This window comes from Dermacentor albipictus, chromosome 8 (genome assembly GCF_038994185.2).
Source record: "Dermacentor albipictus isolate Rhodes 1998 colony chromosome 8, USDA_Dalb.pri_finalv2, whole genome shotgun sequence".
Taxonomy (NCBI): domain Eukaryota; kingdom Metazoa; phylum Arthropoda; class Arachnida; order Ixodida; family Ixodidae; genus Dermacentor; species Dermacentor albipictus.
In genome coordinates, this window is record NC_091828.1 from 21596591 (window position 1) to 21624417 (window position 27827).

The window sequence follows — 27827 nt, forward strand, 5'->3', positions numbered from 1 at the left end:
GTTTTACAGCAAAGCTGTATACATTCGCCGACCTATCTTTTCTGGTCTCGCAGGGACCGAAAAATAGTTCGAAAAAACTAACAATCCAAAAAACTCCGTCCCCTCAAAAAAGAAAGAAAGAAATTTCTTAGGATTGTAGTGGCTTTAAAAAATCTCTAATAATACCCTGCCTCACACTATGGTTGGAGGCGATCAGATTTGCTTGGATTTCCGCAAGAGCGACGTTGTCTCCGTATACCGTCGACAAGAGCATCACTGCATTGGCGATCTCCATTGGCGGAGACAGCCATGGAGATGTTACTTTGTTCACCATGTTACTTCGCACCACTTAGCTCTTAAGGCACAGGAGGTGGCGCCAATCACACAAATGCAAAGCCACACAAACACATCGAAAGTTGCAACGTCTCCGGGACACGCATGCTCTATGGACAAACCACATGCAAAATAGCAACCGAAAATTAAAAAACAAAGAATAACTGATCCCGCATTAAGTGATTGTGACTATAGCACTGACTGAAAGCAGAAAGAAAAAAGAGAAAGTGCCGTCCCCTGCTGCGTTTTGTCAGCTAAGGAGGAGTCGTCACAACCTCCAGGAAGGGAGGATGGCATGCGCTATTTATTGTGTGTGACTCCTAATCTTGGAGGCTGAGAGCAGGCCCCTGGAAGGCAAGCCAGTAGAAAATCCAACATGGCGGCTTCCAAGATTGGGTAGCATGGCTCGGAATGAGCGGTTTAGCCTGGAAAATCAAACTTTGGGGCATAAATTCATCCGAAAAATTGTTCACGAAAATGCATTTACCTCTATGAGAACCCTAAGGGCGCGTTTTCACAAAATGCCCTAGCTCTATGAGAACCCTAATGGCACATTTATGATGTCCAGAATATCCATCAAGTTCAAATTTTTTAAGTCTGAAAAGTACCTCGACCTCCCAATGCATTTGTCATGTCCGTGGGCAAAAACTCAACCAATCACAGCAGGAGGTGCAAGCCGCTGGGTTTTTTGCAGCGCCACCAGATTGCACTTGCATCTGCGGCAGCAGCGGCGCCTGCTATGCGGGGGAAATAAAGAAAGAACCAGAAAGCTCACCTTCATGAATAGCGGTCGCTGCAAGCATTTCGCGTTAAAGATTAAGGTTGCGCAAGCTGGAGTTGTCAGGAAGCGGCAACTGTAGCATACAAAGCAGGGAGTGATGTAACTATTACTTTCATATGCAAAAAAAACACCCGCCTAGCAATTCATTTCATTTGTGTTGTGATAGCACTATGGAAAGGCCACGCATAGTTAGGGCTCCCGAAGAGCAGCAACAAGTGAGGATGGGAACAGCAACGCGTCAATATGCATAACAGCGTCATGCTTAGGCTAGGTAGGACGCAGCAGTTCCTGCCCAAAGCAAGCTACACACAGGATGCCTGAAGAGCAGCGCGAAAACGATGAGCAACGAAAGGAACCGCAACGTCAGTATGCACAACGGCATCGTGCTCAGGCGACATAAGACGCAGCCGTTTCTGCCTAAAGCTAACAACACACAGTCAGGATGGCTGAAGAGCAGCGTGAATACGATGAGCAACAAAAGGAACAGCAACGTCAATATTCACAACGGCGTTGTGTTCAGGCTAGGCAGAACGCAGCAGCTCCTGCCTAAAGGAAGCTACACACAATTAGGATGCCTGAAGAGCACCGTAAATACGATGAGCAACGCAAGGAACAGCTATGTCAATATGCACAATGGTGTTGTGCTCAGGCTTGGTGGGACCAGGTTCAAGGCTACGCCACATTTGTCTATAGGATCAGGTGATATCACAGCGTGGATTGGAGCCAATATTCTTGTGTTTTAGTAGGTCATGCTTCGACTTCACGTTGGCAAATTCACCGCACAAGGCGAATTCACTACCCAGGTGACCAGCCCGAGCTGACTGTGCGCTGCCATGGAATGTTGGAGCGCATGCACCCCTTGGAATGTGCATAGTTACAGACAAAGCTTGGCCGGACGCATTGGTCATTGCGAAGCATTGATGCAGACATGCTTCTGTCGTCGTTCAAAATATCGAACCACACTCAAGGCGCCCATATCGCACAGTGTCAGCACAGTTTACTAAGACACTGAAATTGACGTAGCACCTCCTGACAATTGCTGGTTTCCTATAGCCACTGAGCTATTGCGGCAGGTACACAACAAAAAAGTGAAGGTGACACTGCTATGAAATAAAATTTTTATGACACTTGCATTGCTAATGAGTTGAATAACATCACTTTTCTTCCTTCGTGCAGCACTAACCAGACGACCTGTCTGCTGACAGATGCCACTGAACATAACTGCTTCCGAGTCAGTTTTTTCTTTTGTAATGTTTATTTTAATTTTTAATTAATATTGTCCTTCACCATCGTCTCGCACAAAACCATGCCCCTGCTACCACTGGGATCCGCCAATGGGATAGATGACAAAAAAAAAAAAAATACATTAAAGAGATACGCATCCTTTCAAAAAATTTCAGGGGTTTTAAGTGCCAACACAATGAATCCTTTAAAAATAGACTCCTAGTACTTGCAGAGATGACATGTACCAATGAAAGACATACCACATAGACATGAAGCTAAACATTCCAAAAGATTTGACAGCCTTTCCTTTTTGTTTACTTCTTATTTATTCTGTTCCACCATAACTCTGCAAACGGGAAAGGCTGCAGGTGCTATGTGCCAACAGTATTGTGGTAGCATGGAACGCCACTTCTCCTAGTGTACCACTCCGCCTGCCACCGCTGCAGGCTGAAGTGGAGGTGGTTGTCCACTTAAAAGATGACAACAAGCCACAGTGCAGACATTCCAGAAACGCGTGTCCAAACAACCTATGCACCGCATGCGCCTGTGTATTTGGCACCCCCACCTCCTTGTCCACCAGTGAGGTGGCACCATATGTACATGTCAGAAAGAAAAAAAATGTTTCAAGTGTATATATATCCTTAAAAATGCCTGTTTACAAGTAATGAGAATGGCAAAAAAAAATATACTGCTGTTTCTCCAGAAAGGCGAAGCATCGATTGGGATAGCAAATTATTAGAAAGCTATACAAAGTAAGGATAGTAGTTTTATCAGCAATACAAACTTGCGAACATTTGTTAACTGAATTATAAAGCATAGTGTCATGCACACAGGCAAGAATGAACACATCTCACTCGATGACTGTGGACATTCGCTGTTAGAACACTGGCGTGAGGAAACGCAGCAGCCGCAACAGGAAGCAAATTGCCCTTCAGGCTGCCTCTCGCTTCAGTGAGAACTACTCGGCGAGAACACAGTGAATACGAAGTCATCGGCTCTATGCGCACCTATTCTGTACCTACCACTGTGTTAAGAATTGGATGGCTCTTCAGCATAGAGTGTGGAGGTCTAACAGCCTTTGCCATTTACCAAGCTACGGTGAAACAAAAGTATGGATTACTTGCACAGAAAATTGCAGTATGGCTGTGACACAGACAGAAGTGTATTGATTTCTTAAAAGATGGATCACATGTTCACTCTCAGAACATAGTGACATTACAACCACAGCTGCAACATGATGCAGCAAAGTTCGGCTCATTGCTAGCTCAGCACAGAATTCTTGTATTTCACGCCTCCTGAAATCATGAATAGTGCCTCTTTTCTTCCTGTTTACTTATTAAATGAGGAAAAATGAAGAAAAATGTGAAGGTAAGCTTCAGTAACATAAGGCCTGCTTTCCATGCTATGACATGAATATATATGGCAACTACCATACTGCATCAGCCATCGGTGATAGGGTGCACTCAATCTCGACAAAGTAATACCAAGCAAAAGTAACAGGCATTGTGTGATGGACGCAAGTAACCTCAACAACAATGTCATTCAGTGTCTACTCGTGCTTCCTGTGTCAAGCTCTCAAGTTCAGCACACTGCTGCAAAAAGTGGATCAACATGGTGTCAACTGTTTTTCATCCAGTACGTATGCTTTGAAATAATGTTTCTCATTATCATAATGCGAGTTCCCATCGCTTTGCCTTATCAATGCATAAAAGTACCCTTGACTCTTGCATTACCACAAGAAATGTGCTCATTTTCCGTGCTTCTATGTTTTAACATATTATTTCAGGCATAGTAGTCGTAACATGTACTGCAATACATAAAATTATAGCCTGATCACTGGTGCTTTGAATGGGTTTGAAGCAGCAATAATTGCTGACACAGTTTTTGAAAATTGCTGCGTGAAACTCCAAAGCACCTCAAGGAACAGAAATGAAAATGATAATTTGCTTTTTGTAGTAGAAGTATTGAGAGTAAAAAAAATCTGAAATGCACAAAATATTGTATGCTTCTTCCTTTCCATAACAGTGCGTAACTGGTGCCTAGTTCCTAACTTTTTTTAAGTCAGATCCTAGGCCTCAGTGCCGTCCTAGCCCAGAGGAAAGACAGACTTGAATGGGTGATAGCCTATACTAGCGGATCGCTGTCAAAGGCGGAAGGCAATTATTCTACGACCAGAAAGCAATGCCTTGCCATCGTTTGGGCTACAGCAAAATTTCGCCCTTACCTATATGGCAGGCCATTCAAAGTCATCAGCGACCATCACGCGTTGAGTTGGCTAGGGAATTTAAAGGACCATTCAGGACGGCTGGCGCGGTGGAGCCTCAGACTGCAAGAATATTACATCAATGTACTCTACAAGTCCTGCCGAAAACTGATGCTGACTGCCTCTAACCCTCCGCTGCAAGACAACGAGGATGACGACACCTTCCTTGGAATAATAAGCAAGGAAGACTTCGCTGAACAGCAATGAGCAGATTCAGAGCTAAAAAGCCTCGTCGAGTATTCGGAAGGGAACAGCGACATTGTCCCTAGGGCATTTAAGCAAGGATTGTCTTCGTTTTTGCTTCAAAACAACCTACTTGTAAAGAAGACCTTCTCACCAGTCAGCTCCAATGATCTTCTTGTTCCCTCAACACTCCATCCAGAAGTACATGACGATCCAAGCGCTGGGCACGTCAGATTCTCCCAGACGCTATCAAGGATACAGGAAAGGTATTACCGGCCTCGTCTGATTGCCAACGTCGCCCGTTACGTTAAGACATGCCAATAATGTCAGCTACGCAAGACACCACAAACAAGGCCAGCAGGATTACAACAGCCTATCAAGCCTCCTTGTTGACTATTTCAACAGCTCGGGATGGATTTGATGGGACGCTTTCCAATGTCAACATCCGAAAAGTGGATTGTCGTGATGATGGACTACCTCCCCCACTTCGCTGAAACTAAAACTCTGCCAAAAGGCAGCCCAGCCGAAGTGGTGAAATTCTTCGTTGAGAACTTCCTCTTGTGACATGGTGCCCCAGAAGTCATCATCGACAGAGGAACGGCCTTTACAGCAGAGCTTACTCAAGCCATTGTGCGATACAGCCAAACAAGCTACAGGAGGGCAAATGCCTACCACCCCCAGACGAATGGTCTTACAGAGCGCCTGAACAAGACCTCGCTGACATGCTAGCAATGTAAATCAACATCGAACACAAGACATGGGATGCAGTCCTGCCGTACGTAACCTTCGCAACACGGCGGTGCAAGAAACAACACAGATCGCGGCTTTCAAGCTGGTTTACGACAGGAATCCTACGTTGACTCTCGACACCATGTTGCCACACGTTACCAATGAAGAAAACGTCGACGTTCATGCCTATCTCCAGTGTGCCAAAGAAGCCCAACAGCTCGCCCGCCTGCACATCAAGAACCAGCAGAGAACCGACAGCCAGCCCTACTATCTTCGATGATGCTACATGGAATACCAGCCTAGCAACCGTGTTTGAGTTTGGACCCGGATACGCACACAAGGACTTAAAGGCAAGATGCTTTTACGCTGCCATTTCGGACCCTGCAAGATCATCTGATTGCATTGGCGCACTTGACTATGAGGTCGTGCCAGATGGCATTTCGCTATCACAGCCCCGCCGCTCACGACCTCAAATAGTCAATGTTGCACAACTTAAGTCTTTTTAACAGTGCTAATGAACTTTGGGACTTCGCATAGCTGAGCTTTGGACTTCCTTTGGACTTTGTTTCTTTGCTTGTTTTGTTACTTTTTCTTACTAAGTGTGCTTTTGTTTTTCACTCTCCTTTTATATTTAGAGCATAGGGACTATGCTTTTGAAGAGGAGGGTACTGACACATGTACCTGTTTATTGGGTGACCCCTTTCATCATCTAACAAATGTGCTCGCTCAGCACAGGACATGCCTGCACGTATCGGAAGTTTCTGGAATGCTATCAATGGTTCTATCCACTGACTGTTGTCACCGAACCTTGTGTAATCTGACTGTATGCATGCGCGACACGAATGGTGTAGAACTTCGTAGAAGACATGTGGGCACCAGCGATTACTCTGGAACATTTGATGGCTCCCGTATAAAAGGCGACGTGCTTGACCCTCTGATCAGATTTCGACAATCGCCAACCATGTTTGCCGCTATTGCTTTGAGTGTAACTTGCTTTTGTGGGCACAAGTTCGCCCAATAAAAAGTTAATTTTGTCATTCACAGTTTTACCTCTTTATCATTCACTGTCACTACTATGTGACACTAGCTTCAATGAACCCGCCGTGGTTGCTCAGTGGCTATGGTGTTGGGCTGCTGAGCACGAGGTCGCGGATTCGATCCCACGACCTCGTGCCGGCCACGGCGGCCGCATTTCGATGGGGGCGAAATGCGAAAACACCCGTGTGCTTAGATTTAGGTGCACGTTAAAGAACCCCAGGTGGTCAAAATTTCCGGAGTCCTCCACTACGGCGTGCCTCATAATCAGAAAGTGGTTTTGGCACGTAAAACCCCAAATATTATTATTATTATTAGCTTCAATGATGTTTCCAGTCAAAGTTTTATTTTCCAGACTCTCCAATCTGCCAAAATGTGTAAAATCTCAGAAATTGTTAAATTTCAGTCGTCATTTCAGACAGTGCATGATGCTGTTAGTGGAATAATTCAGACATGAATATTTAACAGCAGATAGAAAAAAAGCCAAACAAGCTGGAACGAAAGAGTTAAAACTGCTTGCATATGGCTATGCAGACAACAACACTTGATCCTGGCTACGATATAAGTTGGCACAAGAATGTTTGACAACAGATTCAGTGTGTTCATGATATGTGCACACGTCTGTTTCTACATACATCAAGGATACAAACGCGCATGCTACGGAATCGGGGCGGGGATTTCTTCAAGAGCTCGTTAGGACAGTCACGTTTAAGCTTTGTAAGCAACCAATTTGCAGACAGCGCTCCTGGCGCAAGAACAACACTTGGAGGTTCTACTACAACTTTCGAAACCAAGTGACCGTAGCCGCCGCCGACGGCTACAGTCAGGCGGCACACCCTACCTGAGCGTGAGCGCGCGGGCGACGGGGTCGTTGCTGTACATGACGGAGAAGATTCGACGCACGAATTCGTCAATGTTGAGCACCTTGTCGAGGTGCCGCTCGCTCTGCTGCACCACCTTGAGCACCAGCATGCGGAGGAAGTTGCTCCCGACACGGAACACCTCAGCCAGCTTCAAGCAAGCCGAGTTGATGAGGATCGGGAATGGGTACTTCTCGAAGAGGCGCGGGAACCGAACGATCGTCTCGCATTGCTCGCCCAGGCGGCCCGAACGGAGGCCTGCACGGAAAGACATTCCAGCAATGACAGGTCTGCACATAGGAGCAATCCAAAGCCTAGGATGACGGGAATTTAATAGACTAAAGCACTTTCTCTTCACACGTCCAAGTGTTCATCAAAAGCACTGCGGGCCTCGAGAGGCCGGCGACGGTGAGAGTGAATCGTTTGAGCTAAAGGGCATGAAGAACATTACGCGCGTTGTTGCACATGGAATAAGTATTTTGTAGTGGATCTTTGCAAACCTTTGTCGAGTTCAGTCAACGCTGAGTTAGCGTCCTGGTCTGTTTCGGAGAACGTAGCGTCACCGAAACCAAGCAAGCGCTGGCCGGCGGACGCCATGATCGCAGATCGGTGTCACGTGATCATTGCTGTTTACATCGATTTTGCTGCACTTTTTGCACTAGTTCAGAAAAGTGTCGTGACAGTGCAGTGCCAGTTCTTGAAGTGTGAGTGTAGCGCGACACTAGCGTTTTCGGTGCAGCGGTCAAATCGAGGACAATAGTGCAGAACCGTACAGGTCTTCATCTGCTGCGACTGGGTGCCTGTGGCCATAGAGTTTCTAAATAAATACTAATATGAAACTCTGTGCCTGTGGCTTTTCTTTTGTTGGTGTGTGCCGCGAGCGTAAACGTGTGCGCAATGGCTTTTTTGGTCCTGTGGAAAGAATTAGTACCTGGAAATTAGTTCAACTTCGGCATTATTATTCAGAAAGCATGACCAAGCGCAGTTTTCACACTTTTCTGGATCATATATGGCACGTTTCAAACGACTGACCGATGTGGTTTCGCGCAAACTTAACATTTAGCGTACGCAACTATAGCGTACGCTAAGCAGCGCGCGTTTTCTACAACTTTAGATATTTTCGAATCTCAGAGGCCATATGCCGTTGTTTCGGCTATTTCACGCTTGTAGCGATAGGTAACGCTGACATCTCGAACGTTTCTTTCGTTAGGCTTTGACTCGTTCGAAACGAGAAGCGATCTCGAAAACACCACGAGGTTATCCATAATACTCTGTCGTCGAAGCGGCCTGAGACTAAGCGAAAGCCGTTTACACAGTCATTTGCTGCGAGCGAAGTGAATTTTACAAAAGCAGCACCCGTTCCATGCAGTGAGAAATGACCCGTTCCAAAAAGGAAGGGTCACTACTATCATCATCATCATAACAGCGTCTACATCATCATCATCGCCATCTACGCATTGCTGTTTTCATGGTTGTTTTGTAAACTTATGTTTTATTCTACACGTGTGTTGTGGCGCCCGATTTGGTGTGCCGGGTGTTTCTGCTGTCTCCAGCACTAATGTGGCCAATGCTCCCTGCCTCCTGTGGCAAATGACAAGAGTGAGTATCGGTAGTGCTAAACGTTACACCTCCTCGCCTTACAGTATCTTGCAAGTGATCTCGATCGGCGAGGTAAACGCCGTCGTACGCCCAATAACGAGAGTTCGCTCTCCGTGATTGAAGTTGAAAGATGCTACCCTGGACTGTTGAAGATAGGGACAGATATTAAGCGAGAACATGGGAGACTTAACATACGCTTTTACCGCTAATGGAGGCTGACCGCAAAAACTTTATTATGCAAGTTGATGGCACGCCGGCCCATGTTAGGGAGAAGCGGGAATGGGAAAACGGCGTAAAAAAGAATAGGCTAGCGATAGTACTTAGCAGAAGGTTGAATTTCAGTGTAGCGGAATTTCGATAACGAAGTGCTGATTTTACCCACTTTATATCGTCATTTAGATCACCTGTTATGACACATTCATCAGCTATTTAAATTTTGAGCCAAGTGTTAAAAATCCATTTGCTTATTTCGTTCAACTATGGTGCTGGCAGCTAAAAGTGGAGTATATTTTTCTAATGACATGTATAAAATTAATTTGGACTGAAGTATGCTATGATAGCTGCCCTGTGCAAAATGTTATCAAGGAGATATAGAACTCTACTGGTCGTTTTGATGTCTGCTGGTGTCCCCTTTTGCCCAGCACTAGTATCCCAAAATCCTATGTAAGGAAATTACACAGAAAGAAAAGTTCTTATTGTGCTGGTAGGATTTGAACTTGCAACCAACAGATTGGCAGTCCACTATTGTACCTCTCAGCCACTCCACTGATGGAGAATATTTATCCTGGAGAGCGAGATTGTGCCAGCAGCTGCCATGGTTGTCCAACGCCCACTCAACATCTGTGTACTGGACAGAGGTGGCATATGTGGCTCCTTTGTGTTCTAGCACATAGCCTTACCAGTTGTGGCGGTGGTTCTAAATTATCTTCATCTACATGTAATAACAATGACAGAGTGCCTCTGCTCCGTCTTCATGTTTAATACTCCGCTTCTGATTTTTACTGGATGGTGCTGACGTCCTTTTGTCTTCAAGGTTAGGGTGAGGTCTGTTAATCGGGTAGCCCAAACGTAAGCATTAAGAAGCTAATGTCTAGGCTGGTCGCCTGTGACATTGCAGATCTGTAGGGTACCTCCGGGTATGCGTGCTCTAGCATGAACACTTCAGCAGGCACCTCTGGCAGGGGCAAGTGGCTCAGGGCATCAGCAGGTCCCAGGTTCTTTCGCGCACGGTAGACCGGCTGGTAGCTGTAGGCTGCCAGCCTCAAGGCCCAGCATACCACTCGAGGTGATGCCTGCATGGGAACCGCCTCGTCAGGCCCCTGCAGCCCCAACAGTGGCTTGTGCTCTGTGACAGCTTCGAATTTCCGGCCTCACAGGTACTGGTAGCGCTTGACCCCGAACATGAGCGCCACATCTTCCTTGTCCAGCTGGCTGTAACGCCAGCTGGACAAGGATGGCCTGGGAAGCCCACGGAAAGCAAGTGGCACAGGGTGTTCTTGTCCATCCTTGTCCTGGTGCACCAGGACAACTCCCATGCCATACGGCAACGCACCTACGGTAAGGATGACAGGCTTGGCCGGATCGAAGTGTACTAGCATTGGAGCCTTGGTGATTAGCTCCTTGTTGCGCTGGAAGGCCACATACTGCTCCTTCTTCCAGACTCACTGCTGACCATCACGAAGCAGAAGATGGAGTAGCTGTGGATCCGCCAGCAGGTTCGGCAGGAAATGCCTGTAGAAGTTGATAAAGCTGAGGTAGCTCTGAAGCTCCTTCTTGTTGTGGGACTTATACCCCAGTCACACGAGCATGTCAAAGCTCCTTGGAAGTTAAGGAGCACTGAGCTTTCAAAGGCAAATTAGTTCAAGGGATATGTGTCGGTGCTGCACGGTCTCCAGATGGTCTCCGTTGAAGCTTTTAACAGAAACCGCAACATGTCCTTAGTGCTACCATCGCCTCGAAAGCAATAAAAAAATATGGCCCAAATGCGTCTCATAATAAATTTGTCATATTTTTTCAGCAATATTTATTTTTCCTAATACATAGGAACATCAAAACAAAATGCACGCGCAGTGAAGGCATTACTTCACCAAATACAGATGTATCTATTGTAATGATGGCCACCGTGTATACCGCTTTGTACACTGCATGTTTGCGTTGATTATTTGTTGTTGGCCTTTCTTCAGCTGCTTTGTTTCATTCCTTGTAGCTAGGCATCAGTAGGTACGCGTAAGCGTGGTAAAATAAAGAACTACAAAACGAAAGTGACGAGGGAAGAAGATGCACAGAAAAATGCCGAGGAGACTGGGGTGCCTAGCAGCCGCTAACCGAAGAACCAAATTGCACATGGCACCCATGTTGTGTCGATGTTACTGCTGACGACAAGCCATGCCGGCGCTGGTGTACTGCTGCTGCGTTCATGATGGAGATTGCGGGTGTCCCGAAAGTGTTTAGTACTTTAGTAATAGTGTTCAGTACTTATAAGCTTGTTCTGAAAAGGTAAAAATTAAACTTCCATATATTTAGAGATTTTTTTTTCTGCTGTCGGACGCCCTCTAGGCTTGAGAGTATCCCGTTAAGGTTTCAAAGGACGAACGCGCACTCCTTTGACTCAAAGCTCCCTTCCAGTAGGCTTCTTTGCTGTGCCTGTGTGACAGTGCGCATTCTCGCTTGAAGTAAAGGATCTTTGGTTCAAAGGACTTTGAAAGTGCCCATGTGACAGGGGTATTAGATGCCTTAAGCACAGCATCAACTTTGCGGGGGCCAGGTCCAGGCTGGCCTGGGAAATGCCATGTCCCAGGCACTCAACACTGGAGGCCAGGAAGACGCACTTTTCCAGCTTGAGCTTGAGACCGGCGTCCTGCAATTGTGCCAGGACGTTGTGCAGGTGCTACAGGTGGTTCCTGTTGTCGGTGCCGGTAACAAGGATGTTGTCCATGTACACTGCCACCTGCCTCATGCCCCTGAAAAGGTTTTCCACTTCCCTCTGAAGAATGGCTGGGGCTGAATACAGTGCGTGAATCCAGTTTCAGCCCAGCAGTGTCGGTGATGACCCCTTGGTTAAATAAAGGGGAAGGATTACCTCCCTGTTGCCAAAATGAGCGCTTACCTGGGCCTGACCCTGGACCTGGGAGAGCTGTCCTGAGTAGCTGTGCAGCATGACGCCCAAAGCCTCGATGGACAGGCCGGGAAACGTTTCTCGGCCATGACTGACACGCTGTCAAGCTCCATAAAAAAAGAGGTGCCCACAGACTTCAACGGTCAGCACATACGGTGGCACAGACTACAGAACAAGGCCTGTGGGCCACATGTTGAAAATCGGTGGGTCCTTGGCCATGATGTGGAGCCTGGCCGCGGAGGAACTCGAGCCTGCTGCCACATGTTCCTGCCGCGTACCCTTGTGATGCTACCCTTGCGTACCCTTGTGATGACTACCCTGGTTGCAGGCTTGTGTGGAACCTGGGCTCGATCCAGGCTGCTGCTGCTGTCTGCTGTTTGTCCTCCACACTTGGCATACCTGTGCGAGGTGCTCAGTTTTCCTGCACATGAAGCACTCTGCGTGAGAGAACTGGCACTGTGAGGGGGAGTGCCCACCACTGCAGTAACTGCATGTACTGTCCTTTGTTGCCATCTTGTTGACTGCTGGTTCCAAAGACGGTGAGCCGGCTGCATATGGTGGATTGAGGTGGATTGCTTTGTCCGTCGTACCAGCTCCTATTTGTCCTTCACACCTTGCAGACATTTGCCAAAGAGGCACTGAAGGAAAATCGTGCTCTTGAGAAACCCCTCACTAGCCTTGTAGAAGGTGCAGTTCCTGCTCTCTGCGACTCCACACCGTTAAAATGCATGTACACTGATGAGCCGCACCGGCTGAAACTCATGGAACTGATTCCTGTATGGTTCCTGCAACCTCTTCTTTCGAACTACGCATTGTTTGTGACTGACAAGCATGATGTCTATAGATACTTTCTTCAGTCATCGAAATTACTGCTGCCTCGTATGGGGGACAACTTCAGCCACAAATATTCACAAGCTGTTTGAAATCCAGAAGAAATTTCTTCATGTCATTTGTAATAAGCCTTGTGATTTTCATTCCGCTCCTCTTTTCAGCGCGCTTAAAACTCTTAAATTGCCTGCCTTAATAAACTTGCACTTGCTGTCAACCTACAGAGGATATGAAAAAAATATTGGCGCCCTCAGCTCTCTCGCTAATCTCACAAAACGAGAAACCCCCTACACAACTCGAACTCATGAGACTTGGTGTGTTCCTCAACTTCGGATTAAGTATAGCCAGCAAATGTTATGCCACTGGCCGCCCAGTTTACTCAATGATCTCACCAGATGCAATATCAATGTGCTCACTTGTTCCGCAAAAAATCTGCGTGATATGTTCCTACAATCTTGACTGTGTACCATTGTAGTTAGTGATTTTTTGCCCTTAGTGTTTTTGCTCTTCTTTCTTTTTTTCTTTTTTTTCTCCTCTTTTTTTTCCCTTAACGTTTCCCACCTGCCCTGCTGCTGCCATTGTAAACGGAACCTGGGGCCAGTCAAGCTGCTTTTCCGCAGCTTTTTTCCCCTTGTTTTTCCGCCACAACCATGTACCTCCTTGCTTGTGGAAACAAATAAATGAAATGAAAAAAAAAAGCCTATTTGAAGGGGGATGAGGGTTTTAAAGAAAAGTTTTGTATTTGTTCTCCTATCTGGATAAAATTGGCATGCGTGTGCATCATTGAATGGATATCTCAAATCTACAAACAGATTAATGTATCTCATTTAGAAAAGAAGTTATGACAATATCCCACATTGTAATTCGGTAATTTCTTATGGTTAATTATGGTAACTTAAATTCAAAAAGGTACTTTTCGGAACTATGTGGTTCTTCTGAATGGCCCACCCCACAGGCTAAAGCTAATTAAATGTCAATACAGCTGTTTCATTGATCATAAATAATTTTCAAACTTGGAAGGTAAGATTTAGCTTTGAGTAATTAGCTTACTTTTAAATAACTACAAGTGCATCAAAGTTACAATATAAAGGAAAGCTTTAGCCTGTAGTTCAGTTGTTACTGAAAAGAATGATACCAAGTTTGTTTAATTCTGCTCATGGAAACTTTCTCAAAACTTCCGTAAGGCAGAGGCACTTCACAAAGGTAACAAAGCTGAGAAAATCGCCTTCAAACTTTTGTAAACATTTGTAATCTCGTCTATTGAGCCTGTGAGAAAAAGAAAACCTTTAGAATGAAGCTCTACTCTTGCTGAACAAAATAAAACCAGATTTATTAAAATTGGTTGTCAGACATGACCAGAACATGTGCACTGCAAGGAAATTTGACAAAAAAAAAAGTCACTTCACAGTGTTCAGCCACTTTACAGCAGTCCTGTCCAGTAAGTAATCCTGGCTCACATTGGGCTTGTGTCTCTTGGCCATTCTACTCTTGAGATTTCTGCCCTCTGTGTGCCCTTTGTTGGCCTTGCAGAGCGTCCTCTTGTCTTTCTCGAGGCTCCTTCAGATGAGGCAGCTCCCAGGGCTGTAGCCAAGCTGCCCTGCAATCGCTCGGCTGGTTTCTGCCATTCCCTGGTTGAAACGTGAGACTATTTTTGCAACAGCCCTTTCCACAGCAAGCAGAGACTCATGTGTGTGTGTTTTTGGAGCTTTGACTCCAGATAACAGAGTACAGGCACACAATTGCACTTTCGGTCATCCCATCAGCACAACGATGCAAGAGGGCACAGTCACCCAGCCTTGCGAAGACTGGCTCCAGAGCAGCGCGGACAGAGGCTGGCTGTGGATTTTTGTGCAGTGGTGGTTTTTCATGGCTGGCCAGTGCACGGTTATAAAAGCACCATGAACTGGAACCTTCCGGACAGTGACTGTGGTCTGGGACATCATCTGTGGATGTCATATGGAACAGTGTGGCATTCACTGCCTTCTGCATGGCTGGGACGTTGTGCTTGTGGCTCCTCAGAGCATATCCACAATACCGTAAAAACTTGCGTATAATACGAACCCGCATATAGTACGAGGTGAAATTTTTGGGACACGAAATGGAAAAAAAAAAGTTTTATCCGCATATAATACGACTTAGGAAAACTTGAGGAAAACATTTATTTAAATTGCACTCGGCACTTCAATCACTGTCTTCCTCAGCTGCGCTCTCTTCGGATAGTTCTTTGTCGGACATATTTTCCCAGAGGTACTCGTCCTCTGTGCCATCGAGCGCGGACGAGATGCCACACTTCTTGAATATATGATGCTCAAGGTCCTCTGGTATGCTGGCCCATGCGTCCACAATCCACTTGCATAGCGCGGCTGCTGAAGCCCACTTCAGCCACCCGGTCGGCGTCACTGCAGGCTCACCTGAGTGCATGCAATCTGTGTAACACCACTTGACCACGTCCTTGAATGGCTTGTTCACGCTAACATCCAAAGGCTGCAGCTGAGACGTCATCTCACCTGGGATAACGACAAGTTCAGTGCCGGATTCGCACAACAGCCTCTTCACTGAGTCGGCCAAATGGCAACGAAATGCGTCCAGCACGAGGATAGATGGGAACAACAACACTGCGCCCGGCTGCTTTCACCAGACAGACTTCATTCAGTCGAGCACAAGATTCTTGTTCATCCAGCCTTTCTCATGGCATCTCTAGACCACATTTTCTGGCAGCTCCTCACCTTTAGGTACTGTCTTGTGCTTGAAGATGACATAGAGCGGAAGCTTGCGTCCATCTGCGGTGCACGACAACGTTGACGGTTACTCATGTTTTCTTGTAGCCAGTGGACGAGACATAAACTTGTTTAGAGCCCTTTTCGTGCTAGGTGAAGGGTGATGGCATGTCCAGATAAACCGACGTTTGGTCAGACTTGTCGATTTGCCCTAGCTGGAAGTTCTTGGATTTGTGCAGCGAAATAATGTGGCACTGGAAAGCCACAAGCAGTTCTTCGAACGATTCGGGCAGCTTTTGTAAGATCGAAGTTCGGCGGCATAAAGAAAAACCAGCATGGCACATGTAGCAATAAATCTAGTGCTTGCTCGCTTTGTAGGCGGAGCTCGGCAGCCCTTTTTCTCTTGCAAGCTCCTTAGCTTTTGCCTGCATAAGCTCCATTCTCACAGCTAGATGCGGCTTGTGTTGGAGTATGAACTCCATCAAGGTGAGTTCGATTTCCGGGAATGTCCCACTCTTTGGGCCGTGAAAGGTTCTTCGCGTTCCGCTGCACGCGAAAAGCGCTTCCTTCTGTGGACGCCATCCATGAATGTTTCTCTCCTTGACGCCAAACTGCCTTGCACTGTTGCCGATGTCCTGTGTAGCTAAAATAACCTTTCTCTTGAAATCAGCCGAGTACTGTTTTCGTGGTCCGGACATCTTGGTCCTTCAATGCAGAATAAAAAAGATGCACTTTGCGAAGCGTGGCTTGCATGTGTGCTGCCAAGGTGTGCACTCAACAATAAAGAAACGATGCTGTAGTCAAGCAGCAATAACGAAGCCAAGCCGTAGCCACGCAGCAATAATGAAGCCAAGTCGTAGCAACGCAGCAATAACGAAATCAAGCCATAGCCACGCAGCAATAATGAAAGCAAAATTTCTAGCCCAAATTTCTGCAGAAATTTTTGTTCGGATCTGCATATAGTATGAGTCGAAAATTTGGGACGCTAATAATAGGAAAAAGACCTTGTATTATATGTGGGTTTTTACGGTATGCTGCGATCTTCTTCACCTTCTCTTGGGTAAGCCTTCCCTTCCCACCAAGAGACTCCCCTCGCGCTTTCTTTTTTCCTGCAAGGTGCGAAGAACAGTCTCCATTCTCTTGTAAACATGGTTGAGGCAGTCTTTTTTTCTCTATGTCAGTATATCCATAGACACCCTCTTCTTTCAAAGCATGGAATGTGCGGCTGTCGCCATCTGAAAGCATGGTTGTATAGCACAGCCCATTCTTTTCTAGAGAGCGCCTGAACAGAATCAGGGCTGCCTCAACCTCCATCTGTCCAGCATTGCAGTCTACATTTTTTAGGCACTTGTGGTTGACTGCCCAGTCATCATAGCCGTCATCACTTGGGTCAGGTGCCCCCTGGCAGCCACGGCAGTACCTGGACAACACGTGGCCTAGCACCGGGCCTGTATACAGTTCAATGATGCACCCAACAGCAATGTTGGATTTGTGTCCACGTGCCGTCAAAAATGATGTCAGCAGTCCAAACTGGACTGAGGAAGTCCTTGTAGGGGGTCTTGACCACCTGTACACTTGCCATTTCTGTGGCTGTAGCAGTTGCTTGACAAGCTACCACCATGGTGTCCATATGTGCCCTGAAGGTTTTATGATGAAGGCCATAGTGGGAGAGGTTCAGGGTGTCACAGAAGTCCGCAAGCGCAGTCACTCACTTTCCAATGCTCTGGATACCTTTCATGGCCCTCACGTTTATCTCAAAGGGTATGATCATGGATGGGCCGTTGACTCGTGGTAACGAAAAATGGCGCTAAGTGAAGTCACAACCAGAGCACATGAGCTCCGGCTTTACTGCTAGGCTGTACTGGCTCTTGTTGCACTTAGAGAACTGTAGACTGACTGTCCCGCACTTGGTACGTGTAGCAGTAGCAGAAAAATTTTGCGTCACTTTCATGTCGACCATGACGAGCTCCGTGCCGCGATCGTTGTCGTCGTCACTCACCATGACGTCTAGCAGGTTGAACTTCCACGAAGTTGCCGAAATCTCTGCCAAGGAAGATTTCACATTTTTTTGCACGTTCTTTGTGTTTTGTACACTCCTCTTCGGTGTAAAACACAGTGTCCATGCGCTCCGCGTGCGACCTTGGCCCGGGCACGTCATTGTCAATGCGCTCAGCGCACGAGCTTGCTCCAGCAGCATAAAGCGGCGGCAAACAAGATTGTGATGGCACCGAAGTCGACGTTGTTGACCATGGCCCACCCATACTGACCACAGAAGAAACAGCCAGTGGCGCCACTGCAGTTTCGATTTTCACTGACACAATGTTCTTGGTCCAAGTGCGTCTCCTTTTGCTGCTCTCTTTCCATGAGCTTACTTTAAAGCAGGCATCGCAGGTTATCAAAGCACGTGAAACAAAACAAATTCTGCAACGCGGGTAGAGCGACCAAGAACTAATGCAAATAAACTCCCAGCAACGACAAAAAGCTTGCGAACACAAAGGGAAACACACGTCTGGGATGGCGGAGCAAGCAGTTGCAGACGCTTCAAACTACAAGGCCTGGCTGCACCGGGGAGGCCTGCAGAGGAGGTGCATGTCATGGCCAATCGGAGGGCTGCACTTCTCCGCGTGGTGACGTCGCGCACGCTCTGCCCAATCAGCCTCCTCCTCGTGACTTCAAAAGGCGCCGACTGCAGCGGCTCCACGAGGCATAGGTTGGCCTGAAGTGCACCAAATTCAAACGCTGGGAAGCAGCTTTGTAACAAGACCAAGATGTCACCGATCGATTGTCGTCACGCAAAGCTACAGCGGCTTGAAGTCAGGCCAAATTTCTGAATTTGGGCGTTGATTTTCGTCTGCCCACACTTGAAAATTATTGTTTTTTAGCATTTGTTGACGGAATTCAGCTATAATATTTTGCCAGAGCATACTTTGGACTATAAAGACTTCGAAATTGGGATTTCCAAAAATTGAAATTTTTAAAGATTTTTTTGCTATATTGAGACCTGCGTCCCCCATTAAATGAAGTGCCTCAAGCTTTGAGACAACAGTGAATAATAAATGCTGCTCTCATTTCTCGCACGCACCATTACTGCGTGGACAACCCCAGAAACGTGCCTTCTGGCTTTTACTTTAAACCGGAAGCGAGCACGTACACTGCTTGACAGCATCGCTAACAGCAATAGTTACCATTTTCACATCGAAAATTGTACGATAAGGAATAAACCACATATATGTGTGTACCTCTGAGCTGCGAAATTAGTAATTAAAGATATACGGGCGTTACAGCCAACGTGAAGAAATGTGCCTTGAGCCATGGCTGGGCTAGCTTGGCGCTTGCGGCACTCGTGCAAGAGTATTCTGTTTAGGTGGCGGCGGTCCATTGTTGTAGTGCTCGTCTGCCGGCCAACTGAAGTATAAAGGAGGCACTGACTCAACCTTCTTTTACTTGTTAGGAGAATCTTACTTGCACCTGCGAATGGTCACATTGATAAACACTGCTCGAAGAATTCTAAGGCTTACTGGGAATTAAATTTCGCCAGTTATCACACTACTGCTTTGCCTTATTGGTGAAACTATTTTTTTTCTTCTACCCTACCGTTTCTTTTCTGCACAACAGTTAGGCTGCAAAAAGTGGTCCTTGTTTGCAAATGCCCTCCTCTCAATAAAAGAAACATTGGAACACCTAATCTCTTACTATAGCTTGTTTTGCTAATTGTCTTTAGTGTCTTTCTTATAACACATGTTAATAATTGGGTCAGGATTGCACCGTTTCATAGAAAAGAGTCCAAGCATGCTGGGGAGCCATGTGAAAAGATAAATAGGTATTGTGCTCCTTGCTAATAACATCTCTGGTACTTTCATTATGGCATTGTTTAGTCTACACTTCATTTACGGATAACACGTATGCTAGCTCTTACATCCGATTCTGTAGCACTGGATTTACATCATGGAAGTGTTCCTTTCGTCACCTGAAGAACCATACGGTGTTGCATCCTGTATTAAAAAAAATAAATTGCTCTTGTATGGTTAGTGTAAAGGGGAGTGTTGATGTGTGTGTTTGTGATGCAGGAACTTCTTTCTTGGGGGGCTTATGCTTTGCTGCAGAGTGCTTTTTTTGGCGTTGCACTGGGAACACCTTATGAACGGACTGTGGTACCACTGTTTTGATAATTGTGTCTTCACTTATACTGCTATTGTCACTTCTGTGTTGAAGGCTGCACGGTTGAATGGAAACGTGGACAAAGTCACAATGGGTAACCCTTACCAACATGGTGTACCATTTTCTTTTGGCAAACGAGTTAAAGGGACACTAAAGGCAAATACTATGTCGACGTGGACTGTTTAATTACCTTTCCAGAAATTTCCCAACGCTTGTTTCTTGTGAAAAACAGACTTAGTTTACGATAAAATTGCTCCTGAAGGGTCCGAATACCTTTTTCGAAATTCAGATTGCTGCTGTCGGTGAGTAAAACGTCGCCCGACAAACGGCAGTACCAAGCCAAGACAGAGCGGTGGATTCACCGCTGCAGCTGCTTTTTGGTCAAGTGGCATAGGCTGTTCAGGCATCCCGCGACATCATATGGACGTTGAATTCTCTGCTAATCGCACTTTGTGTGACTTTCTCGAGCCAGTAAAACCTGCGCAGGTCTATGCGATAACGGAACTGAAACGTGAAAGTGTGGGCGGCGCAAAGTCGAGCGAAAATGAAAGCTTTCAATCGCCCGCATCGTTGTCAAGGGTAATTTCAATCAGTTCTTTTTTCTAGTAATGAAATAGAACTGGAGAAGTATCATTTTATTTCATCTTATAATCCAACACAAGGATGTTTTTTGCAACGAGTGGTTCAGTGCTAGTGACGAAATTTAACTGAGGAGTGCTTTCGTCATCAGGCAAGTACTTGAATATCCCGGGGCAGTCTCTAATCATGTCCTGCATTTACCTCAATTTCTCAGTTGTTAAGGCTCTGTTCGCAATAATATTGATGCCGCAGAGATTCTCGAGCACTAATCTATCAATTTAGCTTGACTTAGTATTTCCCTCAAAGAAAAATTGGCATTACTTTGAGAACAACATAAATCTTTTGAACCATTGTGCTGATATTTATAAAAAATTTATAAGTTGGTGTATCTTCTATATTTTAAGTACATTCTAAATTTCATTAATACAGGTCAAATAGAAACGAACTTATGGCTGTCATACGGACCGATGAGGTAAATTTCATTAATACAGGTCAAATAGAAACGAACTTATAGCTGTCATACGGACCGATGAGGCATGCCACCTCAGGGAAACTATCATTTTATAAATAATGAAGTCTTGCGGATTGTTTTTACTAGATTCCATCTAGGGGGTAAGAGATAAGGCCAGTCACGTGTTTTTCATTACATTTCTGTATCAATATCATCATTTTGAGGCTAAGTTCTATTTCTTTTTGTCATTATATGTCTGGTATGTAATGACTTCTTCTGTTAGTGAACATTTATAAATATAAAGAGTACTTCATCTTGGTCCTGACAAAATTTTAACCTGGAAACTACATTAAAGCTGGTTTTGGCAAAGCAGTTCAGAAATGATAGTTTTCCTAAAAGTTTGGCCAAAAAGTGCGAAAAATGAGCACCAGGATTTCACAACACGCTATATTTGAAGATCAAAAATAATTAATAAAAGTGCCCTGCTCCATATGTTGGACCTTTCTATCCTATTCAATTTGAACCTGCTATGCAGCAATTGCTTGAAGTCACCTTCACTTTTTTTCAGCATTAGAGTAGTCCAGCTCACAGACAAGGGGGGGGGGGCGCAACCAGAATATGCCTTTCTTTTTAAAATGAAGCTTTCTATGTCACACTGATTCGTTCGTGAGCGCCGAAAGCGCACTGCAGGGAAGCGAACTTCACCTCTGCGTAGAACACCACAGTCGTAGTACTGCGCCAGTGTCGACTGGCCGGCCGGTTAGTGCCTGATGACGGCGCAAAGCAACGAGCTCAGCAAGAGTAGCGCATCTGCACAAAGTTGACTGTAAGCGCAAGTTGTGCATGCTAGGTATGACGCCACCCCTGTCATGATTAACCGAGATTCCCTGCTTATCGGAGACAGCAACTGCGCATGAACGCGGGCTCGTCTTAGAATCTGGAAAAAGAATCGAAGTCTCTTTCTTAAAAAAAAGATGGTTGAACACCACGCTACTCAGACGAACTGTATATATCTGCATTGCATTACGCACGTCACGCAATGCATTTCTGGCTGTCACCATGGGTAGGCCGCGTGTGCAGCGCACGGCAGAAGAGGCTGCTGTACGTAAATGTAAGCACGAGTGCGATCATGCCCGTAAAGCTGATCCCGTGTATCAGCAACTGCATGCAGAAGCCATGTGGGAAATGCTTGTGCAGCCGAGATGACTATTGGTCTTGTGATCGTCAGCGTGTACATCAGACCGAGCATGTCTCGACGTGGAAACGTTCCTGGCAGAAACGATGAAGACATTAAAGCCACATAGTGTGCCGATCCCTGTGTGTGTAGTGACTTTAACACTGATGTGGTGAAAGAGCACAGCAAATGGATAGAGAGTTTCATGCTCGATCGCTACTTGTTGAAACTACAGAGACCCACGACGCAACACCCACGACGCAACACCGTCCCTGCATTGATCTCAACGTTTGCAAGCAGGCTTTGTCAGGTTACGATGCCAGAGCCTCTGACTACCTGTCTGTCTACCACAGCGATCACAAGGCAATACTGTGCAAGTTCTGAGGATGCGAGACTCTCACACGTCCCCTGATAGCTTGTTTTCCCGCATAGCTTCCGTCTCCTGCAGTGCGCCTTCGCCGCGCGGCCTGGGGCCCGCGGCGGTCGGTGTGGTTGAAGCGCAGTACGAGAGATGGCGAGAGTGTTGCACTGCTAACGCCGCCTACCGGCGGGGTTACTTGGGCGCGAAAAGGAGGAAGCTCTTCCTCTTTGGTTCGGGACCGGCGAGTGACGCGGACGCTCCGCGCGTGCGCCGATCCATGCTTCTGCGAGACCGTCTTACGAGGCCTCGTTGGAATGTGCCACCGTTCGCGTGACCGTACGCGCGAACAACCAGGCGTTGGGATCCAGCATGGGGCGAACATATTCGCTCGTTATCCGGTCGCGGTGAGTCGGACTTATAGATTCGTCGCGCGCCCTTCGGCATGTTTTGTAGATAGCAACTCGGCTAGCAGGCATTGGTCTATGAAAGATGCAATAAATGCCCTTGTGATTGTTTGCACTACTGTGTTGTCGTTCCTTTGACCCATGAGTACGGGTGAGAAGCCCACAAAGTGTAGTCATCCTTGAAAGTGTGAATGCACACATGTAATCACCTGCTACATGATCTAAAGTAAAGGCTATGCAACTTAATAAAATGTGTCTTCATTCAACTTCAATGTTAAAAAAATACAATCCTAAACAAGCAATCAAATCACATATGCATAGCATCGGGTCGCTCAGCATTTCTCGAGTTCATTGCCTGTCATTGGTTTTAGACTAAGTTTGATTCATTTTGAATTGGGGGAAAGCTTCGCATTCAACCATCTTTCTTTAAGAAAGGGGCTTTGATTTTTTAGTTTTTACTTTGCAGTCTGCTGTACTCTCGATGGAAGGTCTCCCATGATTAAAATGCATGAAGAACAAACTTTCTAATTTGCTCATTCACTCCATATTCAATTTCTTTACCGTTATGTGAACATGTCTTGAATACAGCATTATGGGTGCTCTCGACGGCGAATGCGCACCACTGTCATAAAAAGAAAATTAATTCTTTTTTTCCTGTGGCACGTATTGCCACCAAACTTGGCGACGGGCTTCTTCACATGTCTAGGAATTAAAAATGAACAAAATTATAAAATAAGCATTTCTGAAAAAAATCTCAGTTTTAGTCCTGCATTCTCTCTTATAGTATAATATTGTTACGGAATATTGTTATTGCCATTTGACACCATCCTCTCTTCTGTGCCACGTGTTGCAACTGAGTACGCTCGTGAAGTAATCAATTGCGCTCACATGGCGAGTCAAGTCGCCTGATCTTGTTTATTAGCCTCGCAGCATATCCAAAAAGAGCATTATGACTGGTGCATCGTGATGTTGAGTTCGCCCCAGGTTCTTGGATGCTCCTTTCGTCACCATGTCATCAGGTCGGCCTCTCCCAGAAGCTTCTCTCTCGCTAGACAGGGCCTTATGAAGTCATTACGAGATCAGGTTGATCCATCCTCAAGTCCAACGCCTGTTGACATCATGCACATTTCACGGCTGAAGCCATACTTCGCTTGCAGTTCTTCGCCTAACATGCGCTGAGATAGTGCTTCAGCACCCAGGGTCCTGTTACAGAAGGATAAAAGAATAGAAAGGATGAAGAATGTCCGGAGACGCTGACTGCTACATGTTTTTGCTGGTCAGCCATCTTAACTACATTGACTCTGCTTGCATCTATATTGTAAATACAGTCTGCCTACACTCCCAACATCCCCGTAACAATATATTAGCCCTATCTTGCTGACTTTGCTGCAAAATGTTAACACACATGATCTGTCAGCACGTCAAGCAATACCTAGATGAGAACAATTTGCTGTCTGCGGTCCAACATGGTCTTAGGGAACAGTTGTCAACTGTCACTCAGTGCTTTATCACGTATCACGACTGCACATTTAATAACAGGGAAGAAATAGGAAATAGCACACCCACACAGGTGAGGTCGGCAATTGTATTTCCGAGATGCTTCCTGTGACATGAGGCCGACCACAGGAGTCAGTCTTGGGACTGATTCTGTTCCTAATATATATCAATGACATAGCAAACAGAGTTGATTTCTGCTTGAAATAAAGCTTTTCAAGGACAATTGCGTAATGTACACAGTAGTTAGATCGAAAGCCGATCAAGCTAGCCTCTGCAATAATCTTGATAGGGTTTGCCACTGGTGTGAACAGTGGGAAATAAGCTTAGACATTAATAAGTGCACGGCTATGAAGATAAGCAGCAAGGGGAGATCTTTACAGTTTCCCTATTTCATTGGCAACACTGTACCTAATGATGCTTCTGCCTATTAGTACCTCTGGGTAATGCTAATGGAACGCATGAGGTGGAACGGGCACGTTGAAAACATTTGTGTGAGTGCTCTGAGAACATTACGGGAACTTTGTCACAAATTTTCTGGAGCCCCCATACTGGTAAAGCTTACAGTGTTCACCGTGCTTGTCAGAGGCCTCCTTGAGTATGCATCAGCTTCGTGGTGCCCGTATGCAAAAAAAAATTGCTAAATCATAATGGGTGCAGCGAATAGCAGTTGGGTTCATCCGGATTCACACCAAATAACTGATAGTGTGTCGCAGATGCTGGGTACTCTTCACCACTCGAGATGCACAAAACAGACTAAAAGTCTTGTATTTAATATACCCCAGCAAAGTCCAGCATTATGAAATTGCTTTAACTGTGTCCCGTTTCTTGTGTGAATGCTCATCAAATGTGCAGAGGAATGATACAGAAACTACATGCCATGAATGATATAAATACACATATATTTTTTTATTGGGCAAAGAATCAAACGAATTGTCTAAGAGCATTGTTAAAAGTAGGAATGTTGACATATTTATGAGTTGAAATGTTTAGCTAAGAAATTTAGTTTTCCAGTGTTTGTGTTTCTTGTTCCTTTGTGCTTGCATTTTCTGTATGTTCACTCCTATCTAGGCTTCAATGAGTCAGCAGTATCTATAAATAAATTTCAAAAATGTAACAATCTACCACAGCACACACTATAGTGAATCCTAGTTTGATACAAAATCCTTCTTTCCTTAGTTTGGTCAGCAGGCCCATAATGGTATTACTGAATGTTCATGCCATTGCACTTCATTGTAACGGCAGCTTGTGCTAATACTATACTCCCAGTCCTTACAGTGTCATGTGCTACAGTTAAAAATATTTTTTTAGGTGAGCTTGTGTGTGGATTTCACAAACTTGGTCATTGAGCAAACAAAAACATTGGGCAAATAAATATGGTTGTCTTGCTGTTCTCTGATCTGATCTGAAGACACCGTCAAGACTTATTGAATGCAGAAAAAGTTTATCTTTAGCATTAGTATCTATGTTCTTTCATTCCTTTGGCAGTTCTAATTACGCTTGAATTTTGAGGTTGAGAGCATTGCTCCGGTAACATGTGTTGTTTTTTTGGTGCAGAATTGAGGCATTCCAGCTGTCAAGCAACTGCGGATGGTGCAGTTGTATCAAGGATACCGACACTGCTTTCACTCCTGTGCCTATGAGATAGGTAAATGTGATCTGAAGCATACACCGCAGTCCATGCAGGCCAGTGTCCATTTGAATGCCTTTGGAGCTTCTTGCGAACATTCAAGTTGAAGAAACGCCTGCAAGTCACACAGGCAAGAGGCCATTTCATTGCCCGTAATGTCCGTGGAGCTTCTCACAAAAGTGTAATCTGGACCAACACCAGCGCACCTACACACAGGCAAGATGCCATTGCAGTGCCCTATGTGCCCTCGGAGCTGCTTGAACAAGTCGACACTGGAAGATCATCTGTGCATCCACACATGCAAGAAGCCATTTCATTGCCCTGCATGCCCTCACAGCTTCTCACAAAGAAGTCATCTGGACCGACACCTGCGTACCCACACAGGTGAAAGGCCATTTCAGTGCCCATCGTGCCATCAGAGCTTCGCAGACAAGTCTACACTGAAGACTCACGTGCGCATCCATACAGGCGAGAGGCCCTTTCAGTGCCCTTCATGCCCTCAGAGCTTTTTGGAGAAGTCTACACTGAAGAATCACTTGCGCATCCACACAGGAGAGAGGCCATTTCATTGCCCTGCATGCCCTTGGAGCTTCTCAGACAAGTCCACACTGAGGAACCATGTGCGCATCCACACAGGCGAGAGACCATTTCAGTGCCCTGCATGCCCTCATAGCTGCTTACGAAGGAGTCATCTGAACCAACACCTGCGCACCCACACAGGCGAGAGGCCATTTCAGTGCCCTTTGTGCCCCTGGAGCTTCTCAAACAAGGCCATGCTGAAGAATCATGTGCACGTTCATACAGGCGAGAAGCCATTTCACTGCCCTGCCTGCCCTCAGAGCTTCTCACGAAATTTTAATCTGAACCGACACCTGCGTACTCACACAGGCGAGAGGCCATTTCAGTGCCCTTTCTGCCCTTGGAGCTTCTCAGACAAGGCCACACTGAAGGATCACGTGTGCATCCACACAGGCAAGAGGCCATTTCAGTGCCCTGCATGCTCTCAGAGCTTCTCACAAAAAAGTACCTTGAACCGACACCTGCGCACCCACAAAGGCGATATGCCACTTCAGTGCTCCATGCCCTCGAAGCTTTCATGAAAAGTCTGTACTAAAGGTTCACCTGCGCATCCACTAATGTGAGAGGCTGTTTAGTGCCCTTCGTGTGAGAGTTTTTGTCAAGTCCACACTGAAAACTCACGTGCACATCCACACAGGCGTGAAGCCATTTCCATGTCCCCTGCGTGCCCTCAGAGCATCTCACGAAAGAGACATCTGAACCAACACCTGGGCCCCACTCAGGGGAGATGCCATTTCAGTGCCCTCCATACCTTCAAAGCTTCTCGCGAAAGTCTGCACTGATGGTTTGCCTGCGCATCCAATAATGTGAGACTGTTTCAGTGCTTTTCGTACCTTGAAAAAAGTTCGATAATGTAGAGGTCCCCAAGCCAGTGCACACGAGAAACAATTGAAGCATAAAAAATTCAAGGTTCCCAAGGTTCATGTGTAAGTCGGTGCACCTTTTGACAAATGAATGGACTTTTGCAAGTACACTTGCTTCACAGTAGTGCAGAGTAGTGAAACTTCTCTATATATCTTGCTTTTCTTGTTTTTCTTGGTCTTTTTCATGGAACCCTAGTGTAAATATACATGCTATTTTTTAAATAAAATCCTTGGAACTTGGCATTTGTCTGTCTGGTTCCCTGTCTCCTGTGTCAATTTTGTACTTCAACTCTACTCAAGGATTACCAACTAGCCAGCTCCCAATTTTTGTAGAGCTTTTTCTGTAACACACACATATATTGCCTGTAGATTCTATGCATATGCAAATCTTTGGAGGTCTTTTCGTTATTGTGATGTTTAAGCTTTTTATTGTGCATATAAGCGCAGAAGGCTGCATTCAGATATTTAAGGATCATCAGGGAATATGT

The 27827-nt window shown here is 45.8% G+C and overlaps 2 protein-coding genes across 2 annotated transcripts in view; one reads left to right on the forward strand and one right to left on the reverse strand.

Annotated features, from left to right (window-relative positions):
- defl (Integrator complex subunit 7) overlaps nt 1–8040 on the reverse strand; it is a 136586-nt gene extending 128546 nt beyond the window's left edge. The window contains exons 1-2 of the mRNA XM_070523139.1: nt 7888–8040; nt 7369–7645 (exon numbers count right to left, since the gene is read on the reverse strand). Coding sequence (XP_070379240.1) covers nt 7369–7645; nt 7888–7984 — 374 coding nt within the window. The 5' untranslated portion in view covers nt 7985–8040. The remainder of the gene's footprint in view (nt 1–7368; nt 7646–7887) is intronic.
- Nucleotides 8041–8812: 772 nt separating this feature from the next.
- Nucleotides 8813–27582, forward strand: LOC139048661 (zinc finger protein OZF-like). Its single transcript, XM_070523145.1, has 2 exons — nt 8813–8986; nt 25825–27582. Exon 2 carries the CDS (start codon nt 26119–26121, stop codon nt 26995–26997), a length of 879 nt encoding a protein of 292 aa, XP_070379246.1. The 5' UTR covers nt 8813–8986; nt 25825–26118; the 3' UTR covers nt 26998–27582.
- Nucleotides 27583–27827: the final 245 nt, after the last annotated feature.

Coding starts and splice junctions, on each gene's coding strand:
- LOC139048661 (XM_070523145.1), top strand. CDS start 26,119: ATGCCATTGCAGTGCCCTATGTGCCCTCGGAGCTGCTTGAACAAGTCG.